The sequence below is a fragment of the Nerophis ophidion genome, linkage group LG07, assembly GCF_033978795.1.
Source record: "Nerophis ophidion isolate RoL-2023_Sa linkage group LG07, RoL_Noph_v1.0, whole genome shotgun sequence".
Lineage (NCBI taxonomy): Eukaryota > Metazoa > Chordata > Actinopteri > Syngnathiformes > Syngnathidae > Nerophis > Nerophis ophidion.
In genome coordinates this window covers 16653569-16676391 of record NC_084617.1, presented here as the reverse complement: position 1 = coordinate 16676391, position 22823 = coordinate 16653569, and the positions used below count along the sequence as shown (strand labels likewise).

The following is a 22823-nucleotide window of genomic DNA, read 5'->3' as shown; positions in this document are numbered from 1 at the left end:
TGTTAACCAATTCCGGCACCCAATCTTCAGTTTGGTGACCCTTGAACTCAAACGATCCCAAAATATTCCAGAAGGTGGGGGGATGCTAAAAATATTTGTTCTGCAATACTGAGCTATAACCACAAGAGGGCGGCATGCTAAATTTAGCACCCAGAAAACACACCGCCTTTTTTATTAGGTTTTTGAACGTACTTCTTTTTATTTACATCTTATAATAACAATAATAATAATAACAACCTTGCTTTAAAGCACACAGCCACGAGGGGGAGCACTTTCAATGACTTAAATGTACACAATGTCAGACAATATGTTACATATTAATGAAGATATATGTACACAAAGGTAAGAAGTGTGTGAGGCAGAGGGAGTGCATAGACGAGTCCTTGGCATGACATGTGCTTCTTTGAAGTCTTTATGCCCACTTTAGGTTGAAGGTAGACATCTTAGTAGAGTGTGGAAACCACACAAGACAGGAAGAAGAAGACTGGGAAATAATTGAAGGTGGCACTGCTGGATATTACAGAAATTAGGCACTTGTTGAAAAAAAAAAAAAAGAAGTAATGTTGAGGTATGACAAGACTGTTTGGATAGATCATGTGACCGCGGCGTGGTTAAAAAGCCTCAAGACAGGAAGTTAGAACCAGAGGTGGAAAGTAGCTAACGACGTGTGTTAATGAAAGTCCCAATATAGACTTTTAACGATGTGCTAACATCAATTGGCGCCCCCGGAACTGATTTATGAGCAGCAAACGTGAGAAAAGTGCATCGTCTCCCGTAAAAGAGGCGCTCAAACACTTGGTTTTGAAGCTGCCGCGTTTAAAGGCCTACTGAAACCCACGCAGTCTGATAGTTTATATATCAATGATGAAATATTAACATTGCAACACATGCCAATACGGCGTTTTTAGTTGACTAAATTGCAATTTTAAGTTTTCCCGCTGAGTTTCTTGTTGAAAACGTCGCGGAATGATGAGATGTACGCGTGACGTCACTGACTGTCAGGAAATATTAGCGCAGCACCACTTGCGGCTAGAAGTCGTCTCTTTTTGTCGCGCGATTACACAGTATTCTGGACATCTGTGTTGCTGAATCTTTTGCAATTTGTTCAATTAGTATTGGAGAAGTCAAAGTAGAAAGATGGAGGTGGGAAGCTTTAGCCTTCAGCCACACAAACACGCAGTGTTTCCTTCTTTAAAATTCCCAGAGGTGAAGCTTTACTATGGATCAGAGCGGTCAAGCGAACATGGATCCCGACTACATGTCGACCGGCAGTTTTCGGTGAGAAAATTGTGGTAAAAAGTCGCCTGTTACCGGAGATCAGCTGAGCTTGCGCTGTCCATGCAGCTGCCGTTGACTTCCCTCAGAGACTGGCGTCAACACACCCGTGGACACACCCCTCCGACTATCAGGTACTATTAAACTCACTAAAACACTAGCAACACAATAGAAAGATAAGGGATTTCCCAGAATTATCCTAGTAAATGTGTCTAAAACATCTGAATCCGTCTCAATGCAATCGCCTTTTTTTTTTCTTTTTCTTGTCCTTCGCTATCAATATCATCATCTACGAATCTTTCATCCTTGCTCAAATTAATGGGGAAATTGTCGTTTTCTCGGTCCGAATAGCTTTTTTTGTTGGAGGCTCCCATTAAAAACAATGTGAGGATGTGAGGAGCCCTCACCCTTGTGACGTCATCGTCTGCGAGTTCTGGTAAAGGGAAGGCCTTTTTCTTAGCGACCAAAAGTTGCAAACTTTATCGTGGATGTTCTCTACTAAATCCTTTCAGCAAAAAAAATGGCAATATCGTGAAATGATCAAGTATGACACATAGAATGGACCTGCTATCCCCGTTTAAATAAGAACATCTCATTTCAGTAGGCCTTTAAATATGCCAAGTTTTGTAAAAAAAAAAAAAAAAAGGCTTCGCTACACATCTTAAAATAAAGCAGTCAGCTTCAGGCGCGGGTGTTGTACATTAGATCGTTTTGCTATGTCCGTGAACATGCTAACCTTGCATGACGTTGCTGTTAAAATGTAAGCGTTATGTTAGCACTTTAGCGTCGCTAACGTTTGTCCCACTCCTTAATGTTGTTGTGAGTGGTACATCACGTCTAGCGTATACGGCGTGTACAAAAAAATGCATTCGCATAGGATTCGCGTTCGTTATTATTCTGTATGAATTCATCTTTTTTTTTCAAATCAATACATTTTTATTTTTTTAATAAAAAAAAATACAGATAAAAAATACATTTTTAGGCCATCTCCATGCAACCAGAAGGAGCTTTTAAAGCCAGTGACCGGTTTTGAAAAAGTTTTATAATAATTACTATACCGAACAATACATTGCGAGGAATCAGTTTGACTTGAGAATCGATTCTGAATCGAATTGTTTGGTACCCAAAAATTATAACCCTTAGTGTGTATGTCCGGGGTGTCCAAACTTTTTTCCACTGAGGGCCGCACACTGAAAAATCAAAGCACGTGGGGACCAAGTTGATATTTGTTCATTTTCAAAACCAATACAATATAAACTTTTTTTTAAATTTATTGGGGCTCCCTCAAGTTAGGTCTTAAGGACCCAGAAGGGTTTCAGTCTTAAACAAGGTTCAAAACAAGTCATATATTATATTTTTTTTCATAAAACCCTTGAATCGCTAATTGTACTTCATTATTTGTTTGACTTTTTACGAGCTTTTTGTCAAAACCCTATTTTTTGAGGCAAAATACACAATATTTTTCCCCAAAAGATTTTCAAAGTGAAATATTTAATGTGTAGTAATTGGATCCCTAAATAGGTCAATAATTCATAACAAAATGTATTAAATTATATATTTTTTTAATTTTTTTAGCAAAGAGTTATTAAAATCCTTAGGGATCCAAAAGTGCCCCACTCATAAAAAAGTTATGCTTTTTTTTTTTAATTTTTCTTTCAACACTTAAATCTCTATATCAGCTTCAGATGATATATTGTAATTGGTTTAGTATATTTATAATAACAATCAATAGGATAATTAGTATTAGTATATAATTAGTATGGAATTTTTTTTTCTAATTTTCATATTTTTCATGATTTTATGTTTGTTGTATTTATGTCCTTTTTGTCCTTAAATCAATCAATAATTTATAGCAACATTGATTTTTATTCATTATTATTTTTTGAGAAATTATTTAAAAAAATGGTATTATTAGAGTCAACAATGCAACCTTTTCTCGTTGCATTTCACCTATTTGCTCTTTTATTCCACTTTTTAATGTTAAAAAAATATATATATATTTTAGTATTTTTAGAATGATGTGCCGCGGGCCGGTAAAACATTAGCTGCGGGCCGCAAATGGCCCCCGGGCCACACTTTGGACACCCTTAGTGTATGTAAAAAGTGGGTCGAGTACACACACACTTAAACACACACTCACACACACAACTTGTAAACGGTCTAAATTCCAGCCTTTAGACAACACATTTTGGTTTACTCTGTTAATAACAGTCAAAACTAAACTTCTCGGGTATTTTTTCAACGGGAGTCAACTTTTAGGACGCATACATTAACTCCTCTTTCCACCCCCGGTGCTAACCACCTCACCAAAGCAGTTTGCCGATCAAGTGGATCCGTAAAGACGAGGCGGGACAAAAAGTTTGTCGGAAAAACACGTCAAGTCTCGTCGCATCTCGCTACACATCTGACATGTGACGTCACAGCACGACTTACTTACAAAACATATATATATTTATACATATATATATGTCATATATATATAGTGAATATAAACAAACAATATATTAAGAGAGCATTTCAAGTCTTGAGAGAAATGACGGCGTGTGTGTTTGTGTGCACACGTTTGTAAACCATAAAAACAAAGATTATTATTATTATTATTAAGAAAAGGTCAAAACAAACGTTGATATTTACAACTTTAAAAAACAACTTTGTACAAATGTTACAAAAGACAAAAAAAAAAAAAAATGAACACGTGAGCGAAACAGGAAGCGATGAAATGTATTTTTGTTGACCTTTTTTCCTAAAAGGTGGGAATATTTTGCTGCGTGCAAAAGTCCTGAGTCACATTGAGTTGTTGTAGCTTACTAATAGTCATTCATTTTGTAGTCTTTCTATGAAGAAAATCCACCAAAAAGAAGCAGGAAGTGTGGTATTATTTACTATCGTAGAATAAAAAGTCCTTAAAAATCGTTTTCTTAAATTTAATACTATTTTCCGATGACAGGAAAGTGTCTTTTTTAAAATGACTGCGTTCACGTTTAAAGGCCTACTGAAACCCACTACTACCGACCACGCAGTCTGATAGTTTATATATCAATGATGAAATATTAACATTGCAAAACATGCCAATACAGCCTTTTTAGTTTACTAAATTGCAATTTTAAATTTCCCGCGGAGTTTCTTGTTGAAAACCTTGCGGAATGATGACGTGTGTTTGTGACGTCTGGGGTTGTAGCGGACATATCAGCCCAGCACCACTTACGGCTAAAAGTCGTCTCTTTTCATCGCATAATTACACAGTATTTTGGACATCTGTGTTGCTGAATCTTTTGCAATTTGTTCAATTAATAATGGAGACATCAAAGAAGAAAGCTGTTGGTGGAAAGCGGTGGATTGCAGCGGCCTTTAGCACCGAAACACAGCCGGTGTTTCTTTGTTAGTTGTGAAGCTTTAACACAGAGCGGTCAAGCGAACATTTTTCTCTACGTCAACCAGCAAGTTTTTGGATGGGAAAATTGTGGTATTAAGTCGGCTCTTACCGGAGACTTGAGTGGATTATGCGACCTCCTCCTGTAGCTGTCAAAAAGGCAGCTGTGATCTTATCTTCCGTTGGCTTCTCTCAGAGACACTGGCGTTCACCGCAGCCCTCCAACTTTCAGGTATGACTTTACAATCTCACTAAAACACTATTAACACAATAAGCAGATAAGGGATTTTCCAGAACTATGCTAATAAATGTGTCTAATAACATCTGAGTCGCTCAAACTGCCGTCGCCTGGAGCCATCGCCTTTTCTTTTTATTCCTTTTTTTTTTTTTAGTGCTTCACTCTAACTTTCCTCGTCCACAAGTCTTTCATCCTCGCTCAAATTAATGGGGAACTCGTCGCTTTCTCGGTCCGAATTGCACTTGCTGTTGGTGGCTATGATTATAAACAATGTGAGGATGTGAGGAGCCCTACAACCCGTGACATCACGCGCACATCGTCTGCTACTTCCGGTAAAGGCAAGGCTTTTTTATTAGCGACCAAAAGTTGTGAACTTTATTGTCGATGTTCTCTACTAAATCTTTTCAGCAAAAATATGGCAATATCGTGAAATGATCAAGTATGACACATAGAATGGACCTGCTATCCCCGTTTGAATAAAAAAATCTCATTTCAGTAGGCCTTTAAGGAAAGGAGCTCTTTTAAAGAGTTGCAACAGCACCCCAGTGGTGGTTTGCAGGTACTGCACTTCAATCCGCACAAATGACAGAATTGGTTGAAAGATGTGACCCAAGACTTTTGCAGATTTGCGTGTCTCTGACTGCAGTTTGTTGTTTTGGAAAGAACGTGAAGAAGGAAGAGAACAAAAAGAGCTTTGGCAACGTTGAAAGGAGCTTTGGCGCCCCCTGCTGTACACAACAAGCGTGAGTTTAGAAACAAAACAAGACGGCGGCGTCCTTTTGAAGGGTTAGCGTGCTGCCAGTCTGCTGACCCGCAGCTCGGCGCGGACGCTCGCCACCGGGACTTACAGGTACTGGTGGAACCTGGAGGTGGGTGCGTGGCGGCCCGAAGGCCCCCGCTCGCCGCCGTCTTCCGTCTTAGCGCCGAGGGGAGAGAGCGGGAACTCTGTGACGGTCAGCGGCGGCTGCTTGTCGCACGTCTCGGTCGGGGACGCCACCACCGTGTGGCGGCGCCAGGCCCGCCTCTTCCGGCGGCTCTCGGGCGAGAGGGGCTTGCGGAGGCCGACGCTGCGCAGGTCGTCGGCAGAGCCCAGCAGGCGGGCGCGCACCTGGTCGGCGAGGGACTTGGCGGCGGGCGCGAAGGAGGCGGCCTCGCTGGGCGGCGGCGGTGCGGCCGGCCGAGTCCGAAGACTCTCCTGGCTGCTTCCTGAGGAGGGGCGGGGCCTGGACTCTCGCCTCGGCCTGGGGCTGACATCCTGCGCGGCGCCGTGGTTGTGGGCGGGGACGTGCAGCAGGTCGAGCGAGCGAGCCTTTTCGCCCTTCAGCTTCTTGCGGGCGAGCGTGTCGCACAGGATCAGCTTGTGCGAGCTGAAGGACGGCCGCGAGTGAACCCTGTGAGCCGAGGACGAGGACGAAGGCGTGGTGGATCTCGCCCCGTCTTCGCGGTCCACGGCGGGTGGGGGGGGGATGTCCGGGGAAGGCGGCGGGGCAACGGCGGCTGACATGGAGGGTTTGGGCGGGACGGCGGGTGGAACCGCCAGGCGCTTCTCGGGGCGCTCCTGCGTGAGGGAGCGCGAGGCGAAGCCGCTCTCGTTGTCCGTCTCGCTCACCAGCTCGCTGTGCTCGTCGTCGGCGTCCTCCGCCCTTCCTTCGTAGCCCAGGCTCCGCCCCAGCGTGGAGAGGGTGGAATAGCCCGACACGATGGAGCGCGCGTCCTCGGGCGCCCGCCACGCCTGCTCCTTGGCCTGGCTCGACCTTCCTCCTGCCTCCTCTTCCTCCTTGCTGGGACCAGGAGGTGCCGGCTCTTCTTTTACCTCCACTTGCACCACTTCCTCCTCCTCCTCTTCCTCCTCGTCATCCTCCTCCACCTCCGCACGAGGAGCCGTGTCTCCCACGGGTAACTCCGCCTCCTCCTCCTCCGCCTCCTCGGCCCCCAGGTGTCCCGCCTTGACGGGCTCGTGCTCCGAGTCGTCGTCGGTGCTGCTGCCCACGCGGCGAGCGCCGTGCCGCTTCCTGCGCTTGCGGCCCGTGACGGCGGACATGATGGACAGGGTGAGGATGTCCTTGGCGGTCAGGTCCTTCTTGGACCCCCACGAGCCCTGAGGAAGAGGGGCGGTTAACGCGGGGCCTCTAGGGCGAGAAGGCGTGCGGGGAACATGGCGTTACCTTTGATTTGGCCGAGTCACTGTTGGTGGAGTCTGAGGGAGGGAGAAGACAAGAAGATTTTAGCGGAAGAATAAAAAGAGGACATGAAAATGTTGGGAGGAGGACTCAGAGATGTTTGGTGTGATCGGGACTTTTTTGTCCTGTTCCCCGTGTACAAACGCTGTTTCTATATAAGTTGGGAAATTGTGTTAGATGTAAATATAAAAGGAATACAGTGATTTGTAAATCCTTTTCAACCCATATTCAGTTGAATGCACTACAAAGATAAGATATTTGATGTTCAAACTCATAAACTTTATTTTTTTTTTGCAAATAATAATTTGGCTGCAACACGTGCCAAAGTAGTTGGGAAAGGGCATGTTCACCACTGTGTTATGTCACCTTTTCTTTTAATAACACTCAATAAACGTTTGGGAACTGAGGAAACTAATTGTTGAAGCTTTGAAAGTGGAATTCTTTGCCATTCTTGTTTTATGTAGAGCTTCAGTCGTTCAACAGTCCGGGGTCTCTGCTGTCGTATTTTACGCTTCATAATGCGCCACACATTTTCGATGGAAGACAGCTCTGGACTGCAGGCGGGCCAGGAAAGTACCCGCACTCTTTTTTTAAGAAGCCACGCTGTTGTAACACGTGCTGAATGTGGCTTGGCAGTGTCTTGCTGAAATAAGCAGGGGAGTCCATGAAAAAGATGGCAGCGTATGTTGTTACAAAACCTGTATGTACCTTTCAGCATTAATGGTGCCTTCACAGATGTGTAAGTTACCCATGCCTTGGGCACTAATGCACCCCCATACCATCACAGATGCTGGCTTTTGAACTTTGCGTCGATAACAGTCTGGATGGTTCGCTTCCCCTTTGGTCCCGATGACACGATGTCGAATATTTCCAAAAAACAATTTGAAATGTGGACTCGTCAGACCACAGAACACTTGTCCACTTTGGATCAGTCCATCTTAGATGATCTCGGGCCCAGAGAAACCGGCGGTGTTTCTGGATGTTGTTGATAAATGGCTTTCGTTTTGCATAGTAGAGCTTTAACTTGCACTTACAGATGTAGCGACGAACTGTATTTAGTGACAGTAGTTTTCAGAAGTGCTTCTTAGCACATGTGGTGATATCCTTTAGAGATTGATGTCGGTTTTTGATACAGTGCCGTCTGAGGGATCGAAGGTCACAGTCATTCAATGTTGTTTTCCGGCCATGCCGCTAACGTGGAGTGATTTCTCCAGATTCTCTGAACCTTTTGATGATATTATGGACCTTTAAATGTTGAAATCCCTACATTTCTCGCAATTGCACTTTGAGAAACGTTGTTCTTAAACTGTTTGAATATTTGCTCATGCAGTTGTGGACAAAGGGGTGTATCTCGCCCCATCCTTTCTTGTGAAAGACTGAGAATTTTTTGGGAAGCTGTTTTTCTACCCAATCATGGCACCCACCTGTTCCCAATTAGCATGCACACCTGTGGGATGTTCCAAATAAGTGTTTGATGAGCATTCCTCAACGTTATCAGTATTTATTGCCACCTTTCCCAACTTCTTTTTCACGTGCTGCTGGCACCAAATTCTAAAGGTAATGATTATTTGCAAAGAAAACAAATGTTTATCAGTTTGAACATCAAATATGTTGTCTTTGTAGCATTATAAACTGAATATGGGTTGAAAAGGTTTTGCAAATCATTGTATTCCGTTTATATTTACATTTAACACAATTTCCCAACTCATATGGAAACGGGGTTTGTACAAAACAAGGCGCATGGAGGCATGCTTGGGTGAGAGGCGGCGAGGACGTGTTTGCACCAGTAGGTGGCGCTACTGTGCATGCTTATGACCGCATACAACCAACGGTTTCAATTTTGGTAGCAAACATGGCGCCCTGTCGTCCCGTGAGGGGCTTTTGACCAGTTGGGCTTAAAATCGGAACTTGTAAACACATTACATTGTGGGTCTTCCTGGCCTGGCTGACTTATTCACATGAGCTTCAGTTTTGGTGTTTAAAACGTGGCATCGAGGGAAAAAAAACGATTAGGTGAAATTTTGAAAGCAAAGTCGAAGGGAGTTGGGTTAATAAGCTAACTAATAAAGTGACGACAAATAGCCTGAATAGCAGCCGTGAGACGATCAAGCATGACTTTTAACTCTATTACCTGGTACATATTGGTGTGCTCCGCGACCCCAAAAGGGAATAAGCGGTAGAAAATGGATGGATGGATGTTGGTGTGCTAATAGCATTTCAGACTGGTACGTCTGTAGCAAAGCATGTTTTATTCAGTTTTACAGGTAGCATTTGGTGGAATGTTAGCGATAGCCAAGCTAGCTGCAGGCCACTAACAACTTACAGTACTTTGAAAACAGCCTGTTGTCTGTTTACTTGTTGTCTTGGGTAAGCACAAAAATGAATGAGTGTTATTTTCGTAGAGGTAACGCAGTAATCAAAGTAGGGCTGGGCGATATGGCCTTTTTTTAACATCTCGATATTTTCAGGCCATGTCACAATACACGATATATATCTCCATATTTTGCCTTAGCCTTAAAGGAACACTTGATGCAAATAATAATCACAGCAGCATGATGATTCTATGAGTCTACATTAAAACATTCTTCTTCATACTGCATTAATATATGCTCATTTTAAACTACTGACTTTATTAAACAGTTTTTGAGCAGTGGCACAAACATTCATGTTATTTCAAATCAGAAAATGCAAGATTGTCAGAGACATTTTAAAACAAGCTATTAGTGCACTTTTGTGCATGATGTCACTAAGATGACATATCAAAACAACACTAAACTATTGCCACTACAATAGTTCAAGACAAATAAAGTGCACTTTTGTGCATGATGTCACACAAGATATTTCAATAAGTGTCAAATAAAAATGAGCTGCATAATAGGAAATCAAATAGTGTTTGTCCTTCGCTATGTGGTAGGTTCCTGCGGATGTTATCTCCTTCTGTTGTTGACTATTTTTTCATACGGTGTTGATGTGGAAATGGTTGCCTCGGCATTTTTTTTGGTGTGGCACCAAACGGAGCTGTTGACATGCGGAGTTTCAAACACTCTTCATTGTCTAGTGGGTGACTTTTCAATTGATGCTACACATTAGCAGTAATGCTACTTTTTGTAGCAACGCTTTTGCCCCACACTTGACAAATTACGGTTGTCTGTTCGACATATCCCCGCTTGAATCCAAAACCACCGCCTGACGATGGACCCCCTGCTGTTTTTCTTGGGAATTAATTCTTCCTTCATTTACTCCCAGATTTGCACCTTCTTTCTCTCGTAATAAAACTCGCTCCACAGCTAACGTTACCCATGCTGCTACCTCTCTGCTCCGCGAGGGCGTATACGTATGTGACGTATGGAAGAAAGTGTGCTTGTTTTATGTCTCTGTGAGAAGGAGAGACAAGAAAGAGTGAGAAACGGCTGTAGTGTAATGCCCGCAGCTAAAAGCAACTGCGTGAGAACGTATACTCGAATATCACGATATAGTCCTTTTCTATATCGCACAGAGACAAAGCCAAGATATATCGAGTATATCAATATATCGCCCAGCCCTGAATCGAAGTATTTTAAAGTAATAATGGGCTTATTATTGGGGGGGAAAACCGCTTATGAAACCTCACGCATCTTGAACACAAGAGATGAGAGCCGCGGATTTGAAAAATCTTAACAGGCTTTGCATCCTGAAATCCTTCACCGGTATTAAAACTGACTCCACAGACGAAATATAAACAAGTCTTGCAGCACTTTTACTTGTTTGAAATCTCTCGTCCATAACTCATAAATCCCACCATTTTTTATTATTTTTTTCCAGGTAGCAATCCTTTAGAATAGGTACACTTTGTCTCTGTACGGTCCCTTGGTTTCTTTAATTTTTACGATCCATTTGAATCCAGTTTGTCGCTCCGCTCCACACTCCAGCCCAATCATTTAGAAGAGCCTCTGGCCATACTCGCTCTGATTGGTCAAAGGCCCTCACGTGGCTTCAGGGCGCCATGTTTGCTTCCATCTTTGAAAGCGAGTTAGCCATGCTATCTCTCGTCCTCTAATCTGCCACCAATTTTTTTCCCCTGCAGCGCTAATAAATTATAGGCACGGCTACAGTGGCACATCATGTGCAACATAGGAATAGTTTAAATGCACTTAAAAGTCTGTGTTTTTGTCTCTGAGTCCTCAAGCCCAGAACACACCCACCCACCCAAACACACGCAAACACACACCTTATAAAAAAAACAACAACCCCAATTGTGTGGTGAGCTAAGGGTGTGCAGTGTTTACCACAGGACTGCAATCCAGCTATGGCTTTGGTTTGGCTTGGAGAAGATAAAGACGTAGATGACGTCATTAGCGATGTGCGCATGGACGCTTTTAATCGGATCAAAAGCCTAACTGGAATAAAAATGCTTCATGTAAACACGCCATTCATAATATTCTGACCCGATCACACGTTTTCGGATCAACATTTCATTCCGATCGAGACGAGGGGTTTATGCCGATAGCTATTTGGATTGTCGCGCTTTAAAACACATCTTCCAAAATTTGGGTTGAAATTATCTTTACTGCGAATAAATGTACTCTATATTCTATTATAATTATTAAATGTATTAGTCTCGGAATGAAGCGATTGTGTTGCTGCTGTTTGACTCAATGTTATTGAGGGTTATGTGTCGATGTAAAAATAAAAGGAGGGATCCAGTTGTCGTCTTAACGAGCTTTTTTAGTCACGCCCTTGCAGCTAATTCAAGTGCTAACTGCTAACCTCGGGCCCGTACACAGAATGTCGGAACATAAAGTCGAGGCGCAACCTATGCATAATCCCAACATAAAAGGCACAAAACAGCTCCATTTAAAAAAGAGAGGTAAAGCAAAAGTAGTGGACAAAATGAAAACTTTGTAAATAAATACCGTGATAACGTCGCACAAAGCCGTGTTTGTTTACAGTGAAATTCTACTGCTTCTTTAGCACCTGCAGTAAGCAAACTCGTCCAAAAGATGTCGCTATAGCAAAAACAATAACACGCTTTTCCGTTTATGTTCGGTTCTGTGCAAGTCAAGGTAAAGTATTCTGGTTTAGGATGTGATGAATGAAAATGCACGTCATAATCACATCATTTTGTTCAGGGTCCATGTACACAGTAACATTTTAATCCGATTGATAATCAGATTAAATACATTTTGTCCATGTCCATGTTGTCTAATTTCCGTGATTGGCCGTGGCGCATGAGAGTAAAGAATATGGAACGAAAAACAAATGTGTTTTGAAATACAAAACAACCATTCACTGCTTCTTTTTGGTTTCTTTGTGCTTTTAGATTAGAACGCAGGGTGGTGACACCAACAGAAACACTGAAATTAGTTGATATTAGGGATGTTACGATCAGGGATGTACGCTGTCGATTGCAATAACCATCATCAATGAGTGAGATTGGCCGATATCAACACAGATCACATGTGTCAACTGTAAATATTTGAGTTATTTATGGTAAGTGCAATTGACATTTATTCTCTTTTATCACAGTAAAAAGTACACAATAACTAAACAAAATCAAACACGACTATCTATTACTCTTTTAAATACTTTTTGGCCTTCATGTCCTCTTGTATCTAAGGAATTATCACTTAAATTTGTGAACATGAACAAAAAAAAAGTAAAAGATTTAAATGAAAAAAATCTACCCAATCATGCTAATGTCAATCATATAGTGATATTACTTTAGGTGTCAACACCACCAATTAATGGATGGATGGATCGATTTATGGCTCTATCCACGCCCCGTGTATTACAACAAATAATAACCGAGAAGCACTGATGTAGTCTATTTGGTTTGCATCAAAGGGAGTTTAATTTGGATTTTGAGGTGAAAAAAAAACCCGTTAAAAATAATATAATAGATATGTAACAATATCAGAATCTCATGGTACAATATTGTTACAGTATTAAGGCCACAGTACGATGTTATTGTGGAATGGTCCCAAAAAAAAAAAAGGCTTGGTAAAAATACCATAGTGTGTAAGACAAAGTGGCAGGAATGTTTAGGATAAACACACTTATGTCATTGAACACAAAGACATAGTGCTCAAATGTTCTAGTCATACTTTTCTTACTATACTAAAATGTATTTTTAAGTGCAAAAAAATAGTGCTGCGATATACATTTAAAAACACTAACAATTGAAACAAAGTCCACTTGAACATGGACACTTAATAAATTCATACTTATCTCTGCGTTTAGGTCTTCTGTCCACACGCAAATGCATACTTTGACTCTAAAAACGCGGACTTGCAAATGTTGGCCAAGGTGAAGACTTTTAAAACCCTCCGCTTCGCGTGTGCATGTACACAACTCAAACGGAGACTTGTACTTCTCTGAAGGCATCATGGTTGTGCGCTGTCATTTCCAAAGCTCAACAACACGCCTCGCTTTCTTTAAACACAGTATAAGAAGGGGAGACAGGGCCTTCTCTGTGGTCGGCCCTAAGCTCTGGAACACTCTGCCCCTCCATGTTCAAACTGCTTCCACAGTGGAGTGTTTTAAGTCTCGTCTTAAGACCCACTTTTATTCTTTGGCTTTTAACACTACGTGAGTTGTGTGGTCCTCTGTCCTCTGTTGTCCTCTGTGTTTTTTATACATTTTGATTTCTATTTTACTGTTTTAATTGCAGGGCTTCACGGTGGCAGAGGGGTTAGTGCGTCTGCCTCACAATACGAAGGTCCTGCAGTCCTGGGTTCAATCCCAGGCTCAGGATCTTTCTGTGTGGAGTTTGCATGTTCTCCCCGTGAATGCGTGGGTTCCCTCCAGGTACTCCGGCTTCCTCCCACTTCCAAAGACATGCACCTGGGGATAGGTTGATTGGCAACACTAAATTGGCCCTAGTGTGTGAATGTGAGTGTGAATGTTGTCTGTATATCTGTGTTGGCCCTGCGATGAGCTGGCGACTTGTCCTGGGTGTACCCCGCCTTCCGCCCGATTTTAGCTAAGATATGCGCCAGCGCCCCCCGCGACCCCAAAAGGGAATAAGCGGTAGAAAATGGATGGGCGGATGGATGTTTTAATTGCTATTACCCTTTAAGATTGTTTTTAATCTTATTTACTTTTATATTGGTTTTAAATGTATTTATTTTTTGTTTTTATTCAGTCATTGATGGAGTATAATGTTGTTTTTAATATTGTTTTTATCATGGCTGTGCAGCAATTTGGAAACATTATTGTTGTTTAAATGTGCTATATAAATAAAGTGGATTGGAAAGGATTGAAGAAGACTTAATGTATGTTTAAGCGTAAACATGCTGCTATTTTCACTTTACATTGACAAAAAAAAAAAAAACGCATGGAAATTAGCTTTGCGACACTCCCACCAGTGCCAATGACAGTCAGCTGTTTTGGATACGATTGCTGATGGAACAACTTTGACAAGCAAGATGCAACATTAGCTCATGTTTTTAATCCTTATTTAAAGACGGATCATGAAGTTAACTTACGTGTGTTGCTTCCATTTGTGTAGATGAAGCGTGTGTATAATGTGCCCGAGTGACTACAAAAAAATATGATGTAGCTTCCTCCTTGTTAGTGTGTACTGATTTAATACAATTTCCACTTCATTGCACGTGTTATATGTCACTGTATTGATGACTAAATGCGTTATAATTCCACAAGAGTCTTACAGCGGCACATGCATGTCCGTTTGCTTTAGGCACTTAAATATTCAAAAGGTTTCCTTGGCACCCTGTTAGTGTGCGCTGATTTTTAGAAATGATGTACACTTCACTGCACATGTATTATATCCCCATTTTGTGGATTAATCATGTTCTAATTCCACGAGTGTTGGGTTTCAGTAGCACAGGCGCGTATGCGTGCACTGAACACTAAACCGAGATTCATAATGTTCCCAGGGCTCTGTGTAAGTGCAGCATGGTCTTAAAGATAATGTGTGTGTCATTGTACATGTATGTCTGGTGCATCAAAATAAATATTATAACAAAACAGGTGTAATGCCACCAAGTCAGCTGTGGATGCTTTTCCAGGACCAAATGTGCATGACAGCAGTGTGCATGTGAAGTGAATTATATTTATATAGCGCTTTTTCTCTAGTGACTCAAAGCGCTTTACATAGTGAAACCCAATATCTAATTTTTACATTTAAACCAGTGTGGGTGGCACTGGGAGCAGGTGGGTAAAGTGTCTTGCCCAAGGACACAACGGCAGTGACTAGGATGGCGGAAGCGGGGATCGAACCTGCAACTCTCAAGTTGCTGGCACGGCCGCTCTACCAACCGAGCTATACCGCCCCCTATGTGTTTGTGTGTGGACAGTGACGGGTTTGAAACTACACTTGTGGGTATGGAGATCGTTTTAACCCCGGATACGTGGTGTGGACATGGCCTGAATGTCTTTAAAGTGACAATGTAAACATCAAGTGTAACACAACAATGTACACTTTATTGTCTTTTAACTTATACTTTCTGAAAAGCAGTGGACATTTTTTTAGTGTAATTTTGGAAAAGGCTGGTTGTCAGAAAAGTTCCTTGACAATTTAACTTTTATTAGATATATTGATGTTTAGCTGTGCTGGCTTCAAATATCTTTTCGGGTGATGGTTTACAAGTAGCTTCTCATATTAAGGTATTCCTTGCGGTGTGCAGTGACCACGCCCCTCACTGGGCGCTCTCCTTGGTGACCAGCTCTGTGTCGACTTAGTAACGCTCGATTACCGCCACCAAAGATTATGTTTTGGCCAATCTGTCCAGCTATGGATGGATTTTGATGAAATTTACAAAAAAACCACAATTCATCTAATCTACTAAGAAACACAAATTTCCCTCATATTTTCTCTTTTTCTCCCCTTCACGGCATCCCACGGCCCCACCTTGCCGGTCCCGCGCTTCGCAGAGGATTTTGGGAGATGATGCCGATTGTATTGTACCATATGTCCCGGCTAGAAATCTGTGTTCAGAGAACCACGGCTTATTAGTAATTCCCAGAGCCCCAAAAAAGTCTGCAGGCTTAAGAGCGTTTTCTATCCGGGCTCCAGGACTCTGGAATGCACTACCGGTAAGAGTTAGAGATGCTACTTCAGTAGAAGCATTTAAGTCCCATCTTAAAACTATCTTGTATACTCTGTTCCAGGCTAAAGAGCAGAGGGGACGGAGCCTTTTCCGTTGCCGCCCCTAAGCTCTGGAACAGCCTTCCCCTCCACATTAGGTCAGCCCAGAGCCTGGGGGTTTTCAAAACCCTTGTTAAGACCTACCTCTTCTCACTGGCCTTTGACCTGAGCTGAGTCTGCCCACTAGGCCACCATTTTCTAATCCTACGACCCCAACCCTTCGCTTTAGCTTTATTTTTCCATTTGTCGCACTTTTATTATTATGATTTTTATTTAGCAAATTTTTTACTTTTTATTCGACTCCTTTTACCGTATTGCTTTTTGCACTATTTTGTTCAGCTCACTCATTGTTACTGTTCTTTTTTTTTTGCTCTATGCTTTTTTTAACCTGTAAAGCACTTTGGTTCAATTTAAAAGTTGTTGTAAACGTGCTATATAAATAAAATTGACTTGACTTGACTAGCTTTTAAATAGACCCCTTTTTAGACCAGTTGATCTGCTGTGTCTCTTTTCCGCTTTGCCCCCGTCTCCTGCATGGAGAGGTTCTGCAGTTCCTTCCAAGGCTTCCCATTGTTTCCATTGAGTTTAGTTTTTTCTTACCCTGACGTGAGAACCCTGTCGTTGTAGCTTGTGCAGCCCTTTGAGACGTGTGATTAAGGGCTAAATAAGTCAACATTGATTGATTGATTGATGATGTACTTTGGTTTCAGACCGTTCAACGCAAAAGTGCCAGAAAAAACACTACACTCATCAAGTTTTTGTTTGGAAACTACACGTCATGGCATTAATGTGAGGATTTTGAAACAGCAACACCGCTGTATCTACATTACCGTTAGATCCCTAAAATATACGCACAAAAAAAGTGTATTTTAGGGAGCATAAAACAAGAAATAATCTGTCTATTTATGGTTTATCATATGAGAAAACCCCAAATAGCCTTTACCAGTTCAGAGCTCTGCACTTTGTGTATGAGTGGAGTACATACAGGAGTGTGGAGTGCATACAGGACACTAGTCGGGAGGTTATATTGTACACTCCAATGTCACACACAGCAGCTTTAAAAGGCTTCCTGTGTTAATTCATTAGTGGGACGGCGACACTCAACACAATCAAACACAAACACACAAACACACACACCCACACACACACACACACACACACACACACACACACACACACACACACACACACACACACACACACACACACACACACGCAGGCGTGTTGGCGTCCTACCGCAGTGTCTGCTCCACAGGCTCAGCTAAGAGAAATGCAGAGAACGCACAGAGAAGAAGTTAAAGATGAGCGACATGGAGAGGAGGGAAAGAAGAGAACGAGAGCGCAGAGGATAGGAAACGTGTCGGGACACAAAACAACAAAACAATTCTACAAAAATGTCATATCAGATATTGTAAAGGAGGAAATTCTGACTGTAAACCAGGAGAAACTTCCATTTTCTTTAGCTTTGATGTCAATGTTTTCCTTTCTTTTTTAAATAGTGACACCATGGTAGAGGTCAGCTTTACAGATGCCATGCCTGAAGTCCAATGCGACATATGCCATTATGAACCATGGGGAAGATTTCGTCTAATTTGTCATGGAGGTCCTTATTTCAGGCTCCGAATGTCAATACAGGGACGATAATGCTGACGTCTGATGACACTATCAGAAAAGTTTTATTTTAATGTTCATTACTGTGCTTCAGGTCAGACTGACAGACGTTTCTAATTGTTTCTGTTCTGCAATCGAATTCCCTCCTTCTACCGGAAAAAAACGAGACGCACGACGCCAGCATGTGGCTAAAGCTAGAGGAAGTGCGGGGCGCTACTCGTGACGGTGACAGGCAGTGGTCAGCAGGGGGCGGCGCGCTCACCTGAGGCATCCCCGAGCAGAGCCGTCCGCCCGATGTTGGACAACAAGTGGTCAATGTTGGGGGCGGGCTGCAGGTCCTCCGTGTCCACCGGCGTCTGCGCGGAAAGACACGTGAGGAGAACCCATTGATGTTTGCACATTATCATTAATAACAATTCATTATTAATGATTCATGAATGAAAACATGAATGAGGCGGATTTTGATTTAACAGTAAATAGTGTCCTAATAAATAAATAAACAACACTGACTTTAAATTGTTTGTCTCGTGTGTACCTTTTCATCCTTATCGGGCTCGTCGCTGAAAAACCAGATGTACTGCAAAAAAAAAAAAAAAAAAAAAAACATTTACAATGTCATGATACCGCATTTGCGTGTGTCCGATTGTGTGGTGCTCACATGTTGGACGAGCGTTTCCACTATCTTGTAGCGGTCGGGCATGTGTGTCACCATGTCCTTCATGTTGTCCTCGGACGTCCGCACCAGAGTCGGCCCGAACACCAGAGCCAGGTTACGTGGCTCCATCTACATGTAGCACCATGCAGTACGTCAGTCGCGTTGATGCAACACATTTAGTAGCAAACCCATAACAAATGGAAAACATATATAGACGCTCAAAAAGGCCTATTTTTGCTGCTTTAAAATCATAATAATAATAAATAAATGATAACATCAGCAGGAAGTACAGTTAAAATAGAAGCGCTCAGCCATTGGCTACATTAAAAGCTCAGACCAACATTGTATTGTTATATTTCATATCAACCTTAGTCTTTTGTATGTTGGTCATTATTTTTATTGGTAACTTTACTAATAAACAAACATCCAACATCTTCAACATGCGGTAAAAAATTAGGGATGTCCGATAATATCAGACTGCCGATATTACCGGCCGATAAATGCTTTAAAATGTAATATCGAAAATGATCTGTATCAGTTTCAAATTTACCGGTATCGGTTTCAAAAAGTAACATTTATTACTTTTTAAAACGCTGCTGTGTACACGGACGTAGGGAGGAGTACAGAGCGCCAATTAACCTTAAAGGCACTGCCTTTTCGTGCTGGCCCAGCCACATAATAATTACAAATTTTCACACACACAAGTGAATGCAACGCATACTTGATCAACAGCCATACAGGTCACACTAAGGGTGGTCGTATAAACAACTTTAACACTGTTACAAATATGCGTCATACTGTGAACCCACACCAAACAAAAATGACAAACACATTTCGGGAGAACATCCACACCGTAACACAACATAAACACAACATAAACAATACACAGACCCCCTTGCAGCACTAACTCTTGCGAGACGGTACAATATACACCCCCGCTACCACCTATCCCCCAACCTCCTCATGCTCTCTGGGAGAGCATGTCCCAAATTCCAAGCTGCTGTTTTGAGGGATGAGTTGATTTATTTTGGAAAACCTTGTTACATTGTTTAATGCATCCAGCGGGCCATCACAACAAAATTAGGCATAATAATGTATTAATTCCACGACTGTATATATTGGTATCGGTATCTAAGAGTTGGACAATATCGAAATATCGGCAAAAAAGATATTATCGGACATCAGTAGTTAAAATATCTGCCACCTAGTGGTAACACTTTTGTTAGCCCTTTTCGTAAAAAACATGCTGTACATCAATCAATCAATCAATGTTTACTTATATAGCCCTAAATCACTAGTGTCTCAAAGGGCATGCTGTGCTTTGTTAGATTTTACAAATAGGCTAAATAATTTAAAACATTTAATTATTTAGAGAACACATCTTTAAATATCCCAATGCCAAACAGCTAATAGACAGGATGTACTGTATTTTCAAAAAAATATCTGTATCAAGTTAACACACCGAGCACGCACTGTACAGTATATATAAACATTACACTAGATCTTGCCAAAAAGTCTACATGTATGATTTTCCAAGAAAATTATATATTTTCCAACAAAATCCCTTGATTTTGTCATGATCATTATAGAGTCTAGAGAAGGATCTGGTTTGCCAAGAAAATGCAACATTGTGTCATAAAATGCAACATATTGCCATAAAACACCTGATTTTGTCATGAAAACACTACGTTAGACCAAGAAAATGCAATACTCATCCAAGACAATGCAATATTTTGCTCAACAGATTCAGTATTTTGGCGTACAAACACAATATTTTTCTACCAAAATGTAATGGTTTTGCAAGAAAGTAATATATTTACCACAAGAACACTAAATTGTGTTAAAGTTACTATAGGTTTTGACAAGAAAAGGCACTTGTCTGTCAAGAAAATGCAACATTGTGTCAGAAAATGCAGCATTGAATCATTAAAAACACCAGATTTTAACATGAAACACCGTATCTGAGTATTTTGTCATAAAATCTACATTTTGCTAAAAAAACTTGATTGTTTTGCAAGAAAATGAAAGACCTCATTTCATCATAACTACCATACATTTTGTCTCCCAAAATATATAGTATATTAGCATAGAAACAAGTGTATATTTTCTCACATAAACACTAGATTTTGTGGAATGATCGCTACAGGTTTTGACAAGACAATGCTCTGGTCTGCCCAAAAAATTAAACATTGTCCCACAAGATGTGGCAGTTTGAAATAAAAAAATAACAAACTGATTTTAACATTTAAACAATGTATCTGACCAAGAAAATGCAACATTCATCCATCCATCCATTTTCTACCGCTTGTCCCTTTCAGGGTGGCGGGGGGTGCTGGAGCCTATCTCAGCTGCATTCGGGCGGAAGCCGGGGTGCACCCTGGACAAGTCGCCACCTCATCACAGGGCCAACACAGATAGACAGACAACATTCACACTCACATTCACACACTAGTGCCAATTTAGTGTTGCCAATCAACCTATCCCCAGGTGCATGTCTTTGGAGATGGGAGGAAGCCGGAGAACACAGGGAGCAAGCAATTTTTTACTCAAGAAATGCATTATTTATCCATAAAATCTACATTTTGCATCAAAAACTTGAAGAAAATGAAAGACACCACCATAGATTTTTTTCTTCCAAAAATGCCAAATTTTAGCATAGAAAGATAACATTTTGCCACAAAAATATAATGATTTTGCAAGGAAATTATATATTTTCGAACAAAAACACAAGATTTTGTCATGACCACCATAGGTTTTATCAAAACGATGCTCTGGTCTGCCAAGAAATGTAACACTGTGTCACAAAATTCGGCATTTTACCATGAAAACACCAGATTTTACTATAAAAACAATGTACAAGAACAAGAAAATTCAATATTCATCCCAGATAATGCAATACTTTGCTGATGAAATGCAGTATTTTGGCGTATAAACCCGAGATTTTGCTACAAAAATGTTATGGTTTTGGAATAAAATAATGTATTTTCCTACAAAAACACTAGATTTTGTCATGACTACCATAGTTTTGGACAAAACAATGCCTTTGTTTGCCAAGAAAGGCAACATGGCTTCACAAAATGTGGCATTTTACCATCAAAACACCACATTTTGCCATGAAAACACAGTAACCCTTCAAGATAATTCCATATTTTGCTCAAGAATTGCAGTATTTTGTCATAAAACACCAGATTGTGCTATCAAACTGCCTTTTTTGCCAGAATAAAATATGTTCTGCTATTAAAAAAAAAAAATCCTTCACTCACCTTGTTTTTATCAGAATGGTCCGCCACTGTCTTCAGGTGACACACTAAGAACTTCAGAGTGTGGTAATAATAATCTGGAAGATCTCGAATCTAAAAAAAAAACATGTCAAAGACAGTGATTGCCATTAACGAAATAGCCAAAAAAAAGTCAAACAGTGCATAAAAAAAAACAAAAATGAATTAAGTACCAGCTTCTTCATTGTCTTCAATCTGTCTGACGCATCTTCCAGTCTGTTGGCATCGATGAAATCGTTGTACTTGTCTGCAACGACAAGACAGGAAGTCCTCTTTGAGCAGATGCCCATGACAGGAAGTACTGTCGATGAAGCAGGAAGCTTGTCCAAAAATATTTGTACTCACCGTTGGTGAAGAGTGGCTCTGGAAGTTTCCGAAAGAAGGATTTAAGTAAACTGCTGACAACGTTGAGGTCCTGCCACTTCTGTTGGGGTCGGAGATACAACTTTTAAGAGCATGGCTGGGTTCAAAATTATTTTATTGTATTAGTGTGATAAATACAACATTGTTATAAAAGAAATCATTAATTATGAATACCTTTGAGGCCTGAGCACCAAATGATAGCAGTGCTTAGACGCTATTTGTATATGCTACTTTTATTATTGTAATTCTGTGCATTTACACACATTTTTTCGCATGACAATTTACCAAGGGCCGGTGAAAAATGTCATATTTTAAGGATGCCGAACACCAACTTCCAAAAGTCACCCAGTAGCGCCCCCTGTACATTAAAAATATATCCCCTGCCTCTAGTTTTCCCAAACTTGGTGGGGGTATCTATCAACAAGTCTCAAGAACCCAAGGTCACAAACAAACAAGACGTTTTGGCTTGGACCGCCCATTATGGGCCAAAATCTGGGGTCATATATAGACAAACTTCTTCTCAGGACTTTATACAAATGAGCTCAAATTAAAACCACAAATAGTGGACAGAGGGACGATGACAAAATGCAAAACATTTTAACCCACGCTATAAGATGTGGACGGGGGCATGGTGACTTCAATCAGTCTGATGAATAGCCACAAAACTGTAAATTTTAATAATTCTGCTACACAAGGTCAGATATTGATCATAATTGGTGTGTATAATGAAGAGGACACCTTGAAGATTTGTATAGGTCACTTCTT

The 22823-nt window shown here is 41.1% G+C and overlaps 1 protein-coding gene across 9 annotated transcripts in view; it reads right to left on the bottom strand.

The window, feature by feature from the left end:
- Nucleotides 1-167: 167 nt before the first annotated feature.
- The window catches only part of arhgap23a (Rho GTPase activating protein 23a), a 158098-nt gene continuing 135442 nt past the window's right edge, over nucleotides 168-22823 (bottom strand). For all 9 annotated transcript variants that reach the window (XM_061905464.1, XM_061905462.1, XM_061905457.1 and 6 more), the window contains 8 exons: nucleotides 22041-22119; nucleotides 21869-21942; nucleotides 21681-21770; nucleotides 18421-18546; nucleotides 18298-18339; nucleotides 18025-18118; nucleotides 7049-7080; nucleotides 168-6981 (listed from right to left, as the gene is read on the bottom strand). In XM_061905464.1, coding sequence (XP_061761448.1) covers nucleotides 5728-6981; nucleotides 7049-7080; nucleotides 18025-18118; nucleotides 18298-18339; nucleotides 18421-18546; nucleotides 21681-21770; nucleotides 21869-21942; nucleotides 22041-22119 — 1791 coding nt within the window. In that variant the 3' untranslated portion in view covers nucleotides 168-5727. The remainder of the gene's footprint in view (nucleotides 6982-7048; nucleotides 7081-18024; nucleotides 18119-18297; nucleotides 18340-18420; nucleotides 18547-21680; nucleotides 21771-21868; nucleotides 21943-22040; nucleotides 22120-22823) is intronic.